Source organism: Chrysochloris asiatica, unplaced genomic scaffold, assembly GCF_000296735.1.
Source record: "Chrysochloris asiatica unplaced genomic scaffold, ChrAsi1.0 scaffold00052, whole genome shotgun sequence".
Classification (NCBI taxonomy): Eukaryota; Metazoa; Chordata; class Mammalia; order Afrosoricida; family Chrysochloridae; genus Chrysochloris; species Chrysochloris asiatica.
Window position 1 is genome coordinate 5,519,138 of NW_006408570.1, and position 18,189 is coordinate 5,537,326.

The 18,189-nt window shown below is 40.4% G+C and overlaps 1 protein-coding gene across 1 annotated transcript in view; it reads left to right on the top strand.

Annotated features, from left to right (window-relative positions):
* Positions 1–11,858, top strand: part of AAK1 (AP2 associated kinase 1) — a 229,753-nt gene extending 217,895 nt beyond the window's left edge. Inside the window, exons 17-21 of the mRNA XM_006862930.1 lie at positions 6,087–6,188; positions 7,226–7,327; positions 8,924–9,034; positions 10,757–10,867; positions 11,764–11,858. Coding sequence (XP_006862992.1) covers positions 6,087–6,188; positions 7,226–7,327; positions 8,924–9,034; positions 10,757–10,867; positions 11,764–11,858 — 521 coding nt within the window. The remainder of the gene's footprint in view (positions 1–6,086; positions 6,189–7,225; positions 7,328–8,923; positions 9,035–10,756; positions 10,868–11,763) is intronic.
* Positions 11,859–18,189: the final 6,331 nt, after the last annotated feature.

Below are 18,189 nucleotides of genomic sequence, written 5' to 3' on the forward strand. Positions count from 1 at the left end.
GTCGTTTGATTTCTTGACTGCTGCTTCCTTGAGTGTAGATAGTTGATCCATGAAGAGTGAAGTCCTTGACAACTTCAATCTTTCCTCCATTGATAAGAATGTTGTTTATTGGTCCTTGGGTATGGTGTTTGAATTTTGCTTCCAACTTTCAGTTGTCCTAGCTGGGTTAGATTCTCATTTCTATTTATAGTCACTGGGATTTAAAAGCACCAGCGTATCATCGAAAGACTTTAGGACTTACACTCCATGTCAGACAAGACATGCATTCCCAAAGCCACCAATCTAAACACCCATATCATCTTTTTTTAATGGAGCTTGCATCAGACTATTCTGTGTTTGTTAGCTTTGGACTCCTCATGGTTATAGTCCTTATTAGAGTTGACATAGACCTTGAGTACACTTGAATCAATAGGTTCTATTAGACCCTTCCCACTCCAAAAACATAAGTATCTTTTCTCTTGATATATTAAGAGAGAGAAAGATCACAGTTTTGCTGTCTCACATTAGGAACTGGATTGTTATTCCTCATCTTAGACTGGTCATGAAGAATTTGTCACTTTCTTGTCTTGTAATGCCTTGTGTTACGCTCTTGGCTGCTAACTGAAAGGTCAGCGGTGTCAACCCATGAGCCTCTCCACAACAGAGAGATGTGGCTCGCTGCTTCTGTAAAGATTACAACCTTAAAATCCCTATGGTGCAGTTCTATTCTGTCCTGTAGGGTCATTATGAGTCGAAATCAACGCAGTGCCATTGGGTTTGGCTTTGGTTTTGTCTGGTGTTTGATAAATTTCATGGCCGTGTCTTGAAAGGAGAAGTATAAGAGAAGAACTGAAATGGGTCCACTAATTCCTAACTCTAACTCTGGCAACTGCTTACTTCCTTCTTCTGCCCACACCCCCTTTTACACTTGAGCTATGTTTAAGAGGAAAGGGAGAGATGCTCACAAGAAAAAGAACTTTTCTTGTACATCTTCCTTTAATTTCAAAATACTGATAAATCCTCTCCTCTAAAAATGTTTTGTTTGCATTCAGGCCAAAATCATTCTGGATCCATGTTTTCTTTAGAGGTCCCCTTACCATTTTTAAAATCATGCATGATTTCAGCACTTCTCCAAGCTCTTATCCTGACTCATTTTTGTCTGGGAACTCCAGAAACTTGAGATAGAGCTGAATGTAACATGGGAAAGGATAAGATAGCACTCGGCAAGTCCTAAAATAAGAAATATCAGTTACCACTACATCTTTTTAAAAGGAGCTCTGGTAGTGTAGTGATTACGAATTGGACTGCTAACCTCAAAGTTGCAGTTTAAAACTAGCAGCTGTTCCGTGGGAAAAAGATGAAGCATTCTGCTCTCATAAAGATTTACAGCCTCGGACCCTGTACAGGGTTGCTATGAGTCAGAACTGACTCCATGGCACTGCAAAGTAATATGGTATGTTGTTGTTGTCAAGTGCCGTCGAGTCGATTCCAACCCATAGCGACCCTGTATAGGGTTTCCAAGGAGCAGCTGGTGAACCTGAACCACCGACTGCCCTGTCAGCTAATTCTACTGCTGACATGGTTGTGAGATCTTGGGCAAGTTTCTTCACCTATCTGAAGCTAATTTCTTAGATCAGCTCTGAAGTTCCTTCCGCCGCCAACATTTCCTAGATAGCTTTACCACTGCACATGGGACCATGTCAAAATGAAGACCCTGTGTTGATGAGCTTGGAAGACCCTTGTAGGCAGCTTGTGAAAAGAACTTTGAAGTCAAGTCCAGGCTCTACCATGTTTGTGACTAGAGAAGTCCTATATTCTCACAGTCTCTTATCTTCATTTGCCTCACCTGTATTAGTATTCCCAAATTCAATACTTTTTATGTATAATAAATGGAAATTAACATTAAACTCTACAGATGTAAGTGATGGTGATAGTTATGATGGCCTCTAGAGACAGCCACGGAGTAACTGAGAGCCTTCCCTCACTGGGAGTGTCCCTTTGTGCTCACTGTCTAGCTGCCTTGCATATGCTATGACCCTGCGCTCTCACTTCTAGTTTTGCTACTTTTCTGCCTGGATAATTCCTTCCCTTACCCTGGCCCTCTTGTCTGGTTTTTGAGTATCCCAAACAGCAATGATCATACAGATAATACCTTTGATGTTGGTCAGAAAATGGTGGTGTTGATAAGTGTTATCAAATAGTTTCCAACTCATATGGCCATGTATAGGGTTTCCAGGGCTATAAATCTTTGCAGGAGCACAGAGCCTCATCTTTGTCCCAGGAAGCAACTGGTGGGCTCAAACTGCCAATCTTGTGGTTAGCCATCCAGTTCTTATCCTACAATGCCAGCGCACCTCACTGTGTCAGAAAATGTTGTTGTTTTGTTAAGTGTCAACAAGTCAGTTTCGACTCATAGCAGCCCTGTATAGGGTTTTCGAGGAGCAGCTGGTGAGTTTGAATCTTGCTATTCAAACTGACCTTGCAGTCGAGTCCTTTTCCTACAGCACACATAAGCCTCCCTCAGATTACCAGTTTGCCCATTTCAGTCTCGCTGCTTAGCACACACACGCTCATATGCTTTCATACCCTCTCACTTGGTTATAGCTAATAAAAAAATCAGATTCTTGTTTTAAATTTGAGGGACTGGAGTAGGGTGGGTGGGAAGGCATGAGGAGCTAAGATTTGGACAGTTGCTAGGTCTAGACAAGGCCTTAGGACGTAGTTCAGTGTCAGGGTTATGGTTCTGACTAGGGTTAGAGTTGAGGGTAGGAGTTGAGCTAGGACTTGGACTAAGGCTTGGTCTAGTTTTGAGGGTTACAGTTAGGTTTATTGTTATCATATTTTTTTCTTAAAATCTACTTGATATCCACTTCACTTGGAAGTTCTGTAATTATATTATTCCCTCTTTTTTCTTTATGGGGTTTTGTTGTTGTTGCAAGCTAGTGTCTCTGGTTCACTATTTTCAGGATTGTAGGTTTGTTTTCCTTTGACTGCTTCTATATCTGGGTTGAGTTCTGGGTGATGTGGTCATGTATGTTAGTTTAGAGACTAACACCTGCTGATATTGATTCTCTGTCCAAAGAGCTCTCTTTAGTATTAAAAACTTCAATTCTAATTCTTGTTCCGGCACCAGACTATTTTCCCAGCTGATCCCTTACCCTTCCCAACCTCCAATCCAAGTCACAAGAGATTTGACAGAGAGTTTGAGAGGGCTGTGAGATTAATAAGACATCTTCCTGCTTTGGGTCATGTTGTAAGAGCTGTGCGAGAAGTGAGTGCAGAGGGTTTCTGATTCAGCAGGGTGGGTGAGGAAGGACTCCCAGGAGATGCAGCTTGAGTGATCAGCCCAAATGGTGGACAGAGGTATCTCCAGTTTACAGATATGGAGATAGTGTCAGAGAGGAAACTACACCAGGGTCTCGTCTGGTCACTGGAGAAGTTAGAATTCAAACTGCCCCTCCCCCACCCCCCCAAAAAAAATGCTAGCCTAATGTTTTACAGGGTTCCTGGTGTGACGCTGTGAGTCAATGCCTTGGACTGCAAAGCTGCTTTAACCACGAGGTCGGTGGTTCAAATTCACCAGTTGCTTCTCGGAAATCTTATACAGGGTCGCTATGGTTCAGAACTGACTCTGTGGCACTTAACAACAACAACGTTTTACACCAAACTAAAATGCTCCATGAAAGTAATTTTGATTCTCTACTTTTTATCTGGAGCCCTGGTGTGGTACTACAGGGTAATGCACTGGACCTCTAGGTCAGTTTGAACCAGGGGTCAATAGTTCAAACTCACCAGCTGCTTCTCGGATACCCTGTACAAGGTCGTTATGAGTTAGAACCAACTCTGCGGCACTTAACAACAACAACTTTTTATCTAGTGTTGCACAAGAGTGCAAATATGAGTATATGAGTTTTAAAAGTAAAAGAAACTGTTTTTTGTTTGTTTTTAATTTAAACAAAAGCTTATTTTCAGAATAACAAAAAATTGGACTTGTTAGGGAAACCATCGTATTTTTTATCAGTATGCTAGAATATAGATTCAATAAAGTCCTTGAACTTTTAAGTCACTCTTTTTCACAAACATTTTTAGTTTTATCTTGTTGTTAAGTGTCATCAAGTCTGTTCCCAACCATAGGGACCCTGAATAGGGTTTCCGAGGAGGAGCCTAGTGGGCTTGAACCACTGACCTTGCAGTTCAAACCGACTTTGCAGACCCACAGCACGACACCAGGACCCCATTAAGTTTCATCTTCATGGCAGTTTATTTCTGCAGTAGAAAAAAAGCACTGTTAACATTTCTTTAACTGTTCAAGCTGCAGGATCTATATGGCTTCAGTTTCCTCGTATGTCAAAGGAGGTATGAGCTTCAAAAGCCCTTTTTCCTATAAGATTCTCTGGTTCATTCTTTTGTTTCCAGTTAGTAATAGGTTAAAGGTCAACAGAAGGTTGTTGTTGGGTCAATGCTAAAGGAGTCATTTTGGAAGGAATCTTAATGTGTACACATTGTCATACATGAAGTTATAATAAACATGGTGCTTTCTCAGTCGCCTTTATTTTTTAGTGCTAAGACAGCCAAAGTAACCCATCTGTGGATTTAAGTAAATTTTGTGAGACTTGGCCATAAAATAATTACAGAACCAGCATGTCACAAGCACATGGTTGACAGATGATAAATGATTGTTGAAGTTTACTTAGGTATGTTGTTGTTACTAAGTCCATCAAGTCGGTTCCAACCCATAGCAACCCTGTATAGGGTTTCTGAGAAGCTGCTTTAAACTGCTGACCTTATGGTTCAAACTGAACCTGCAGTCCAGTGCATTACCCTACAGCATCACACCAGGACTTAGGGATGGTCGAATGTATTCTCTTGGTGGGTTACAAACTCTAAGTGAAAGACCCCACCGAAAAAAAAAAAAAAAAAGGAGAGGAGAGAGAGATTTAAAACTAAATCCAGGAAGGTAAATGAATAGATGAAGACTTGTATGCAAATGTTTATAGCAACTTCATTTTATAATGGCTAAAATCTTGAAGCAACCAGTTGCCCATCAGCAGGTCAGTGGATGAACAGAATGTACTTCCGTGCAGTGGAGTACTGCTCCACACTAAGACAGAATGAACTACTGATACTTGCTATAACATGGATGACTCTCAGAAGCTTTTTGGTAAATGAAGGAAGCCAGACCCAAAAGGCTACATATCATATGGTTCCATTTATAGGAAATTCCAGAATAGCTAAAACTGTAGTGACAGAAAGAAGATTGATCACTGGTTGCCAGGGTCTGGGCAAGTGAGAGGATTGACTACAAAGAGCACATGGAAACTTTAACATGTTGTATATTTTTTGTGCATTTTGGAATCCTGGTGTGGTGCTGTAAGATAAGTTGTTCCAACCCATAGCGACCTTGTATAGGGTTTCTGAGATGCTTGAACCTCCGACCTTGCAGTTCAAACTGCAAGGTCAGCAGTTCAAGCTCCTCGGAAACCCTATACAGGGTCGATGTAGGTTGTAACCAACTCGACTGCACTTAACAACAATAGCAAGTACTGGGCTGCTAACCACAAGGTTGACTGTTCAAACCCAATAGCCGCTCCTCAGAAAACCCTACACAGCATCACTATGAGTGAGAACCAACTCTACAGTACTCAAAAGTAACAGCAAAATCATATCAATGATGGTTACATGGATATATACCTTTGACAAAACTCATTAAATTGTACACTTAAAATGATTGCTTTTATCATATGTAAATTCACAACTTCAACTGGGAAGTAATACTGATAGTATTCATTTTTATGATGAGCCTAAACAAAATTTTGACCCCCCTACAATGTATCTGCAAGGAGCTCTGGTACCGTAGTGGTTATGAATCAGGCTGCGAACCGCAAGGTCAGCAGTTCGAAACTACCAGCTGCTCCGCAGGAGAAAGATGAGGCTTCCCGCTCCAGTAAAGATTTACAGCCTCGGAAACCCTGTTCAGGGTCGCTATGGGTCAGAACCGACTCGATGGCACTTAACAACACTGTGTATCTGCTTAGAAAATGAATGATCAGCTTGCTTTGAGATCTCATTACATTTTTGCTTTCTCTTTATCTCTCTGCCCAACCTAGAAAAACTTATTGAGGGACTCAAATCTCCTGATACTTCTCTTCTGCTTCCTGAACTATTGCCCATGGCAGATCCTTTTGGTAGCGCTTCTGATGCTGTAATTGGTAAACTCATCATCTCTGTTTCTTTCTTTATGCATGATCATGTTTGTCTGTTTCAAGGATAATAAATACTTATTTAACCGGGCCCTAGTGAAGAGTGGAGATGCCATTCTCCTGTTTGGGAGTTATGCCTTGTGTTCACCCAGAAGCCAGACTGTTTAATCTACTGATAACCCCAAATGAAGCGTGTTCTCTGCCCTCCAGGGGTATACCACTGTCGGGTTTTTGTATTCTTCATATCCTGAGATTTCTAGAATACGTTTCTGATGAATGAGGGAGAATGTAGAAAAATTTACGTCTGTTTATAGGAACGGGGAAACGCTGAGAAGTTTTTGAGCTGGATCTCAGCTTGACTGAATTTGGCAGATTTTTCTTTAACAGACCCTTCTCTGCACTGAGTTATCAATGACTGAGGAAACACTGTTCAGTGGTTACGTCCCATGGGTCGAACAAAGGTGTGCTTACTCTATTGCATTGTTCTGTGCTCCAACTACAAAAAAAACAGGTCACGCGGGCAAGACCTGCAAAATGCCCCAAGGCCAAATACTCTCAGTCCTATCCTTATAGACATAAAGGTGTCTTTGGACACAAAGTCCTAGAATTCAGAAATGCCGTGACCCCACAGAGGGTTGGATCTGCCACTGAGGGATGTCATTTGATGCAGAATACCATCTAGCTCGAAAGATGGTTTGAAGTGTGCTGGTGGCCTGCAAGAAAAGCAAAATCAGAAGGTATTACGTTGCCTTTCCACTTACTAACTCTTCTGATAAGAAAGAAAACTGTTGGGTGGCTTGTGTTCCACGTTTATTGATAAGAACGGACCCGCTGAGACTGGCGCTAGTGGGAACCATCCGCACGCATGCTCAGTCAGTGCAGGCACTGAAGACGGCACGACCAAAGCCACTAACGGGGCTTTCTGTCTCTTCTGAGGCGGGCACTTTAGAGGTCTGTACAAACAAACCTTCTTAAAATTTTCTAAAATTTCCTGACCTCCTTTCCTTTGTTGTTTCCTCTCCTTCCTGAATTCCCTGTTAAATAAGAAAAAGCAGATACTGCTGTTGAGAGTCTCATACCAGGACTGGAGCCGCCCGTGCCCCAGCGCCTCCCATCTCAGACGGAATCTGTTACCTCGAACCGCACAGGTCAGTCAGGTGTCCCTGTGTGGTGAGCCCTCAGAGCCAGTCTTTCCACCTGGGACAGACGATGGCGGGTTCATTTTGCATACTGACTAGTTCCTCCTAGAATGGATGCTCTGAATTGTTCTTTCAAGCCCCATCTTCTAGGTGTTCTAAGTGATGTGTTTTTTTGTAGAACAATCCCTGGGCTCTCTATGTATTTCTTTATTCGAGATTCTTTTCACTGGTGGTAGTTTTCCTCCACCTCCTTAATGAAGACTCTGTTGAGCTGCAAGAATGCCCTTGGCCCTTCCAGGTTGCTGAGCTGCCTTTCCTATATAACAATTCAGTGACATGCATGGCTTCGTGTTCTGTGTGTTGGCATTCTATTCCCAGGACAGAGCTTTAATCTCATTTGTTGCTAATGGTAGATAAACTTGAGCTCTTCCCTGGATCCAGCATTGCTCTCACTCTAAATTCAAAGGTAAATCTTAGTAGAGTTTCTTAACTGCTCACAAAAACAGATTTGATCACTTTTACTTGCGATGATTCCATAGTTACTTTCTAAAAGTGATATAAAAATTAGAAGTCTGCCTGGGGACTCTAGACCCAGAGAGGGAGAGGGGCTGTGTGCTGACAACTGAGGGGCAGGCTTGTGGGGTATACCCTTTGGTTGTTTGATGATGCAGGAGGGGATTGTAATCATGGCAATGAAATGATACACGATCAGATAAATGTAAAGCTAATGTTCTCCCATGTAAACTATCATCACATAATTCACAATAAAAATGTTTAAAAAAAGAAAAGAGTTCCCTAACGGTTCTCATGTTACACAACAGCATGAACTGGAAAAGAAACAGTTATAAACCTGAGACATGTGAGCATAGCCTCCTCCAAGTGAGAGAGTAAAACATGAATGCTGAAGACAATATGGTTCCTTTTCCTGGTCCTCACTTGGATGTTATGGAATCTTAGTATTTGTCCTAGAAAAATGTCCCAGAAAACAATTCATGTATTAAAATGCTTTAACTATGAATTTTCTCTTCCTTCTGTTCTTTAACTGAAAGCCAGTGTTCAAAGGAGCAATGCAATTCAAGTTTAAAGAATATCTCTATTAGTAAGAGGCAAGATCGTTCTACTTTGGATGGGAATCTGGGTGAATTTTAGAAAGGCACATGCCATATTCGGCTAATAACAAGTCAGGAATAACTGTCTCCTACTCAGCTTGGCCTCTAGAAACTTTCTTCCAGAAATGTTTAGGGGAACTTTAAGTGAAATTCTTTAACTTCCAAGTCATTTTTCCCAAATGGCATTTGCTTAGAACTGAATTGCTAAGATTTTACTGCTATCAAATCACAAATTTGCTTAACCAGCAACCTCTGAGCAAAAAATTATTCCATATGTATACATGAATGAGTGTCAAGAAGGATCTGGAAATACATATTTCTATAGATGCGAATCCAGAACACTTTACGTGTGTCTCTTGGCTTTCATTCCCCCACCTTGGCTTGAGTGTATAACATGTAAATGAATTTACTTAAAGGCTAAAGATAATCTTACCATATTGTTGTGTGTGCCGTTTAACTCCTTCACTGACCTGGGATGCTGTTAATCTGGACTCAGATTCTCTCACCGGGGAAGATTCCTTGCTCGATTCCTCTCTGCTTTCTAACCCTCCTACTGATCTTCTGGATGAGTTTGCCCCTATAGCGATCTCAGCTCCAGCCCACAAAGGTAAATACGTTCTCCGTCTTGGGCCCACATTTATCCTTAGAGAAGAAAAAGTGAATGGCTCCTGAGAGTTTTCCTTACCTAAATTCTTACCTAATGAATGTTTAATTAGTGTGTTGTAACGCCTCTCAGTAAGAACATTGAGTGAGTCTAAAACAGCAGAGTGGTGGAGGAGGTATTGCTTTCTGGCAAGAACTCGGAGTGCAGATATAACAAGTAACCTGTTAAAGGCAGATCTGCACACCTTTGCAATCAACTCAAGGAGATGGTTGGGGTGACTGTCCGCTGGCTGACCATAGTTAGTATGATTCTTGTTGGCCTCAAAACTTAAATTTATTTCATCAGATCTGATTTGAAGTAATGGCTGTGATAAAGAATCACTCATCAGCCCTCAGAGTGAACATATGAAAGTTTTGAATTTTACTTCACCTTGAAGTCATGATTAAATATTGGGTTTCTTCGGCTAACCTACCACCTACATTTCTCAGTCTTGGGTTAATAGTGGTTTGAGATTCTGAAGGACAGAAGTAGCTTGAATCAAGTTCTATCAAGTGGATAGCAGTAGCTTTGAAAGTGATGAACATGATGCTTCAGGCATTCACTAAACTTCTTTCTGTGCTTGGACAGTAGGAGTGGCTTTCTGGAAGGAACAAATACGTAGAAAAGAATAGTTTAATCCCTTTCTGAAAGAAGCTTCCCCAAGATGACTATAAGTAGTTAGCCTGTGATTTTCCGTGGTAGTAGCTGAATTTTTGCTTTGTTTTGTTTTATCCCTGACAGTATCAAAATGGTTATTTTTCAGAGCATATAGAGGGAAGTTACCTATTTAAGCACTTAAGTCTTGCAGGAGTGTGTCAGCAGCAATGTGTAATTACAGAGAGCCATCACTTATAAATAGATGCACTGCATGCTGGTGGGGTAGCTTTAATTAGAACTGAGAGGAATATTTAACAGACTATGGCCTTCGGCATGTGATGACTGAGTGTGTGTGATTTTGTGTCCTACCGTTCCCTGATGCACCAGAGTTCTTTGAAAGTCTTTGTCCAGTCACAGAACAGTGAGTCCTTTAGAAATACTTTGCCTGAGTGTTTGCTGCTCAGAACCGAGCCACTGATTCTACTTCTGGTTTTGAGTTTGAGGAATACTGTTAAGTCTCTATCTGCTCAATAAAGAAGACTAACGACAAATTCCTATGCCTTTGTGAATTAGTGCCATTGAGGAGATAAGTCACATAATAATTCCAATTAATTTGTCTTCTAAGTTATGGAGAGAATTCCTCCAATAACACCTTTCCCTCATCATTTATAAAAATGAACATGACCAGCTCTAAAGCAGCTATTTCTTAGATCCTTAAGTTTTCTGGGTTTGCTACTGTTATTTCAACTCAGGAAGTCCGTAGATGGTGCAGATGGTTAACACTCTACTCCTAGCCCAAAGGTCAACAGGTCAGACTCACCCAGAAGTGCCTTGTAAGACAACCCTGGTGAGCTGCCTCCATAGTCTTGAAAAACCCTCTGGAGCATTTCTCCTCTGCACACAGGGCTCGCCATGAGTCAGAATCAACTCGAATGTCAACTGACTGCAACTTTTCAACTTGGAAAAATAACTAACCTTTAAAAGCAGGAATGAGTATACAGTTGGTAACTTTGTGGCCCTTAAACATTCTCTCATTTGCTAATCTCTTCCTCTGTTCTTTCTGCTTATGTACTTGCATTCTTTATTAAGCTGCAGAAGATAGTAATCTCATCTCAGGTTTTGATGTCCCTGAGGGCTCGGACAAGGTGGCAGAAGATGAGTTTGACCCCATTCCTGTATTGATAACCAAAAATCCACAAGGTAAGAAAGAGAGGATGGAAAAAAGAGAAGAGCTTTGATATCAGCTCTTTTTGAAATAGTAATGAACCTAATCTACAAGAGGGAAAAGTCAAAAAAACATGTAATGAGGGAAATTGGTAAGAGGGGTCACTGAGGACTAGACCAGTACAGAGAGTTAGAGATACAGATACAGAAAGAGACTTGACCATAGGTTGATTCACAGAAAAGTGCTTTATCGTTTGGCTTTTTAAAAGTTAGTTTTTATAAAGTAGTAAAAAAAAATTAAGGAATCTTCCATCCATGGAAACTTTAAGATATATCTCTAAAAAAAAAAAAAGGCACTTAACATTTTGTATCATGACTAGAATACGTTGTAATAAATATTTTTCCCAAAGAGATTAACAAGGTGCTCTGATACTATTTACATGTTTTATGTTGTAGGGCATCCTTTTTCCTTCTCAAATCATTTGAACATGGCATTAAACCCTCAATTGCCATGGGACCTTCTCCTTTATTTTTAAAACCATGTTCTTATTTATTGCAGTGGTCTTTAATAACTGACCTCATCCCAAAGTAAAAATGATTGATTTTGACTGTCAGGGAGATGGGTAGATGTTATCAGGAAGTTGATAGGGTATAGCCAGCAATTCTCAGACAAATGTCTGTATTCATTTGGAAACAACATCTCCAATACATCCTGCCTATACTGTGGAGTGAATAGACTGCCTCACGTTTGGGGGGTGGAGATGGATAGCTAGTTTATGTGTTTAAAAAACAACTTGTAAGACTTTGCAAATGTGAAATGTTGCTTCTCTAGGCTTTTTGTTTTGTTCTGTTTTCTTCTCCTTTGCTTGCTCTGCACATCTGAACCTTAACCCTCGATGTTTTGTACTGAATTCCTATCTCTCCACTTCCAGGTGGGCACTCTAGAAACAGCAGTGGGAGCTCTGAGTCCAGTCTTCCAAACCTAGCCAGGTCTTTACTGCTGGTGGATCAGCTCATAGACCTGTAGCCGTGACCCAGTAGCAGATGCAGTTGTGTAACCTTCATACCGTAATACACATTTTCATTACGGAGTTATAAGAAAAATGATTTTTTTTTTTTCAATCTGCAAATAAGGGGCCTCTAGCCCTTATCTCCTACCCCTTGCCTTCTCTTGTAGAAATGATAAGGAAAGAAAATCACTTTGGCCCTCCAGATATACCTTGGCCAGTTTCTCCCTGTTGGTTTTGCTGTGTTTTCTCATTACCCTTCTCCAATAGCATTATCTTTAATCAAGCGCTAGATGCCTGAGCTTCACCTCTGCTGGAATTGGCTCCACCAAAAGCTTAACTGTAACTGAAACTAGTGAACTGACACCTTTGTCTCATTCTTGCTAGGAATGGCCTCCTAACCCCGTCTCCTTTGGCCAGATGCTGACAAATGTGTTTACCTGTTTTTGCTTTATATCCCGATGTATTATCATGAGGACATGGCTTCTTCAGTTGGTCTTAACTTTAGGCAATAGCCTGGAGATTGGCTTTTGGTTTAAGAGAGGGTAGCAGTATGTGTTTGAGAAGAGAAACTGACCCCAGCTGTAACCAACCAACTTTGACCTTTGATTAGAGACTTAGCCAAGGGATTTTACACCCCATGCAACCTGCCCAGCATTCATCCAGCTTTCTGGCTTCCATTGAATCGTGATTTCTCAGATCTGGAGATGTGACTGCAAGTACAAGAGATCTTTGGATAAAATGTGTACATGATATCAACCCCATTCCTTTCCATGTTAACTGTCCCAAGCTGGAAATCTCAGAATTAGACCAAAACAAGACAATGGTAGTGATCTGATACCTTTTATTAGAAGACTTTTCACTGGGGTTGGGGCGGGGGGCGGACAAGGGAGGGGAAGGAATTGTAGCAGAAACAGATGTATTTTTCTTGTGATTTTTATTTTGAATCAAATATTGTAAATTGTGTATAAATGAAGACACTGAATAGTTCTGTTCTCACTTGGTGTTTCCGGTCCGATATCAGGTGTCCGTACAGGGTTTTGCCCTCTTGCCATGTCAACTGCACAGCAGTTTTACAGTGTAACATAATGGAACCATGCTGAATAGACTTGTGTGTTGCTATAAAGCTTTTAGCAGGTCCTCTGTCTTTGTAGAAGAAGCATGTTGTTTATTTTCAGATACTCCGAAATAAGTGTGCTGGCAAGCTCGGCACAGACTGTCTGTGTAGCTACTTACTTTCTTTTCTCTCTGATGTTTAAATTGAAGGCTGCAGCCAACGGGACATATTCAGTTGGTTCTCCTTGGCTTCTGAGATGAAAAGGCAAAACAAAAGAAAGCGTAGTTCCTCACTAACATTAGAATATTGTTCATAAAATAAATAAAGGACCCTGCACTGACATGACTACATGCCTCATGGTCACCCTCTGTATCTGTACGTATTCATCGAAGTGTTTTGTTTATTTTCCTTACGTGAAAAAGGCAATTTTATAAAGTCACCCTTTTGGTCAGATGTGGGCACAGAGAGCCCCATTGTTGGTCTCTTCCTCAAGTGCCATGATCAAAAGAGAAACGCTTAGTTGATCAGATTTATACAAATAAAGTTCCAAGTCCATTTGCTTGTTTCTCTATCTAGTACTTTTGTTTCTTCCTCACGTTTGCACTTTAAGGAGGTGGGGCAGGGAAGAAAGTTTGACAGCAACCACAATAGCCTACAAAACACTGCACTTTGGAGGACCAGCTTTGACCCCAGCAATGTGAGAACTGCTTTTCAAGGGCCTGGGGAAAGCTCTGAACCTCTTAGTCTTTTGATTTTAAGTGCTTCCTATGCCAGTGGAATTTAGATAAGCCAAATGCAGGCCTCTCTTAAGATAAAGATCTTTTCCCAAATGTCTAGAGAGGTACAACCTACATGCTGAGGACTTAAAAAGAAAAATCTGTGAAGAGCAGTGAAAATGGAACTTGGCTTATCCTTTTAAGAATAAAAAAAAACCTGCTGTAGATCAGAATTGCATTCTGTTTCCTGGACATAAAAGAATGTATAAACTAATGAAGGAAATATTTATTTTTAAATGAGAATAATGTTTTATTCCTGTGTTTTAGATTTGATTTGTTTCCTCATACTTACATGTTAGAAATACAATGAAATCTCGAAGTTTCTCAATTTAATTGAAACCATGAAGAGTATCCTTTAGAAATTAGCGGTGTCTCTAAATTGTCCCTTTCGTGCATTGCCTGTAATTACACTGAGATACACTGTCTAGTCATCTGATTCAGTAAGCTTAATGGATGGAAACAGCCAATGAAAATGAACAGAGTAGGCACCAAAGATTTCTGGTGGAAGCCCAGGGAAGTAATGTCATGGCATTATCTTGGGCTTGTTCCTGAGGAGTAGGGCCTGTGTTTCTTTTGAGGAGCACCGTGTGTGACTCGGTAATGGATCCTCCCTTAGTTTATAGCAGAACCTTGAGCTAAAAGGCTTCATCTGAGATGAGTGTAGTGTGCTGGTGTATACATAGGCCTGTGAAACCTCAGAGAACACCCTCTGGTTCGTTTACTTCGTTTTACAGATGTGGCTCCTGGGCTGGTTGGAGGTAGGGTGGTGGGAAAGGGGGGCATCCTCCAGACCTTGGCCAGTCACCACCAGCTCAGTGACCTTTAACAGGCACTTGCTTTGCTTTTCAGAACTGCTGTCTCTGTTCGTTTAAGGATGGGTTTGAACTAGTTGGTCTTTAAGATGATAGGCTTATAGAGTTCTAAGTACCTACTGTTATTCTGTAGAAGGACCATGAAGGATTTACATAATCCTGATGTTCTTCTGTTACCTTCTATAGTTCTTGTTGTTACTGTAGCAATGTATACATTGTAGAGAATTATAGTGGGCGTTTAGTAGCCTAGGTGGCTCTTTCTTGGTTATCTGAATAGAAGCCTAAATTATCCCAGAGTTTTGGTCAGAGGTTTTCCTTTTTTAATATTACATACATACACACATAAGCAGCTCTGGTAGCGTAGTGGTTACGAATTGGGCTGCGAGCCGCAAGGTCAGCAGTTTGAAACTACCAGCGGTTCCGCGGGAGAAAGATGAGGCGGTCTGCTCCCATAAAGATTTACAGCCTCGGAAACTCTGTGTAGGGTCGCTATGAGTCGGAACCGACTCCATGGCACATAACAACAACAACAACATACACACATATATATCCCTGTATATCCCAAGAAGATTGTGTCAGATCTCAGTTCCTTTAAGATGTATAATCAGGGATTACCACTGAAAATGGGCAAACAGTATAAGATGGTTTTGATTTGCTTTTATTCCAACTGTGAAAAACTGGTAACTAAAGCAGAAAATGTCACAAACAGTTTTTGGGGTTTTTTTTCTCCCTTTGCAGCATCAAGGAATTAAATCAACAAAATCAAGTCCCAATGTTTTTAAAAACATAGGCCTCAGAGAAGATGAGGTTTAGATGGTCTCTTTTTTAAAATGTGATGATAATGATTATAATCTAAAGATTTCTGTAGCGGACATATCAGAATCTTGCCTCCAGTTGAGTGTTACTTACTTCACAGACACCTGGTTTCTCTCGGGAAGCGAATCCTTATTTTAATGATGCTGTCATCCTTTAAGTAACTTTAAAATACCATCAAGGAAGTTAATACAGTAATAAAGTCAGTTGTATTACTAGCTCATTAGTATCACTTTCAGCATCTGAAAGTATATTCCCTTCATATTTTTCTATGTACCCTTTGTTTTGAGTAGCGCTTGACTCTTTACAAAAATTAAAATCACACCCCTATAAGATGAAAAGTGATTGCTACTGAAGACAGATATATATATATATATATAATAACCAACAGAGAAAAGTTTATAATGAAAAAATTAGTATTCTGAATAAGGGAACTTCTTATTCAGATCCCCAGTCTTTGGTATGGTTTAAATTTTAAATGGATTTTTCAATTACTCAGAAAGAGGTTGTCACTTGGTATTGGATTTGGCTCTTTTTAAATTAGAATTACGGAGCTTGGCTTGCCAGTTACAGGGAAACAAACTCAAGCAAAGAACCTATTTATCTCAAGGTGGAATATTACTTTAGTTTGTCTTTAATGTTTGTTTTTCTTAGTCTGCTGACAGATGATGGTTCTTTTAGATTCAAACCAACATCACCGTCCCCCAAGTCAGGAACAGTTCTGCCTTTGTGACTAGCCCCAGATCGGAGGTCTGGAGGGATCTGAGTTCAGCTGAACCAGTGGCTGCTGTGGAGTCCTAGTGTGGTGCTGTAGGATAAGCACTGGACCACAAGGTCCGTTTGAACTGCAAGGCCAGCAATTAAATTCACCAGTCCAGCAGCTCCTTGGAAACCCTCTACAGGGTTGCTGTTAGTCACTTGAGGGCACTTAACAACAACAATGCCTGCTGTATGTACCTTGGGGCAAAATAAAGACTCCCTGATGAGGTTTTTCTGTCATCTTCGGGAGTCAGTAACCTTTTCAATCCATAAAATGATCAGGATCTCAGAGCCACTAATTTAGAATTTGGAGAGAAAAGGAACAGGATTGCCTAAAGTTCTGGATTAAACGAAGTAGACACTGCTAGGTAGAACAGAAAAATTATCACATGGATGGATATTTAGAATCTTGAAATACAGATATTAAGAGTATCTGAAACACGCCAGATATTGCAAAACTATATTTTATCCTCTCTTGAGACTATCATTTTACCAACACACAAGTTAGCCTTTTTCATTTCCATACTTGTAACTGAGGTTGGGTATGCTTGGGTTTCCTGAGTCAGAATGAATCCCAGATGGCCACCATTTCAAATACTCTGTAACAGGATACTATTTTGTTTCTCCTGGGTTTCCTTTCACAAAAGTGGGGGAGGGAGGCTCCTTGGGTAAGGCCTAACCTATGCAAGCAAAACTACCAAATGGTAGTAGTTCCTAGATTGGAACACACTTAGTTCCCACTCTAATGTAGTGCCCTGAACCTTTCTCTTTTCTTGTGAGTATTCTACTCACCGCCTATTCGTGTGGCTATATACTATCAGTCTTTATCCTGTCCTTCTAAAGAAGAAAAAGCAAACAAATGTATGTTAAGTTATCTTATGCAATAAACAAACAAACAAAAAAAGTGAAATCTGAACATTGCTACACAAGTCTTGTATCAAAAACAAGTTTGGTTGCCGCATTTCTTATGTAAGTATACAGGGAAATAAGGTCTTTTGTCTGTTCAAAGGAGAGCATGTTTAGAGAAATAAAAAAACTAAAATAGCTGTTGTTTTCCTGAGCTCAAAACAAAACAAAACAAAATTTACAGAGGGGATTTAAAAGCACTGTTTGATGACACTAAGTCTCTTTGCATAAGAGAAGTACAGATACATGTGAGAAAGAGATACTGAGGATGTTTTAATGAGTAGAGGCTATCCTTGGCTTCACCTGTGGTCAAGGAGAACAAAACCCCTGTGAAACCTACATTTGTATGACCAGCAGCGGGTTTATAACTTGCTCCACAGATTGGCAGCTACCATCCTCTTAATTTCACCTTTAATATACCCACGCCAATTTAATGAGACATTTTATATTAGCCAGAGCAGTTACATGCCCAGAGAGAAATCTCTTTCTCTTAATTGCCCCATTGGCTTGAGATGCACTATCCAGTATTGGTTTCTCATCACATCCTTATTCCCCAAGCATGGGCTGTAGGGCACCTAACTACACAACATTTGGTTGTACCAAAGGTTTTCTTTTATATCTAAACCAAATGTCAAAGAAACGCTTAATCTGTTGTGCATCTCTTGAGTCCCTGATTGAGTTCCAAGTCTATACGCTTCAATTGGAGTTGTATTGCTGACGTGCATTTAAGAGGATGTTTTGCTTTCCATTCCCTAACTATGTGAGAAGATGTCACAATACTTAGAGACTTTATTTTCAGATTTTTGGCAAGAGCTATGTCTTTGCTATTCCCTGTAACTGTTACTTCAGCTTATAGGAAGGGGACAAGTAAAGTTCTGGTTGTTTATGGTATATTGTATTAGGTAATAGCCAACTTCAGAGGGTTACTTCAATGCCCTTCACTGTGTCCATCAGATTAAAATATTACAGATTACTGCATCCCATATCGCCAGTGCTTTCCGTTGCTTTGGAAGTTCATAGGGAACCAGTGAGGACAGTTACCAATCACCACCACAAATGTTTGGGCTCTTTCCTACCAGATGAGTTTTTACTACATAATTCGGAGCCTCAATATAAACTAAAATTGAGCTCTCCTTAATGGCAGTGTCAGAATTTGCTTAACCTAGCATTCAGTCCTACATCAGAGCTAGAAAAAGAAGTACACTTTGACATAATTTAACATGCTCAA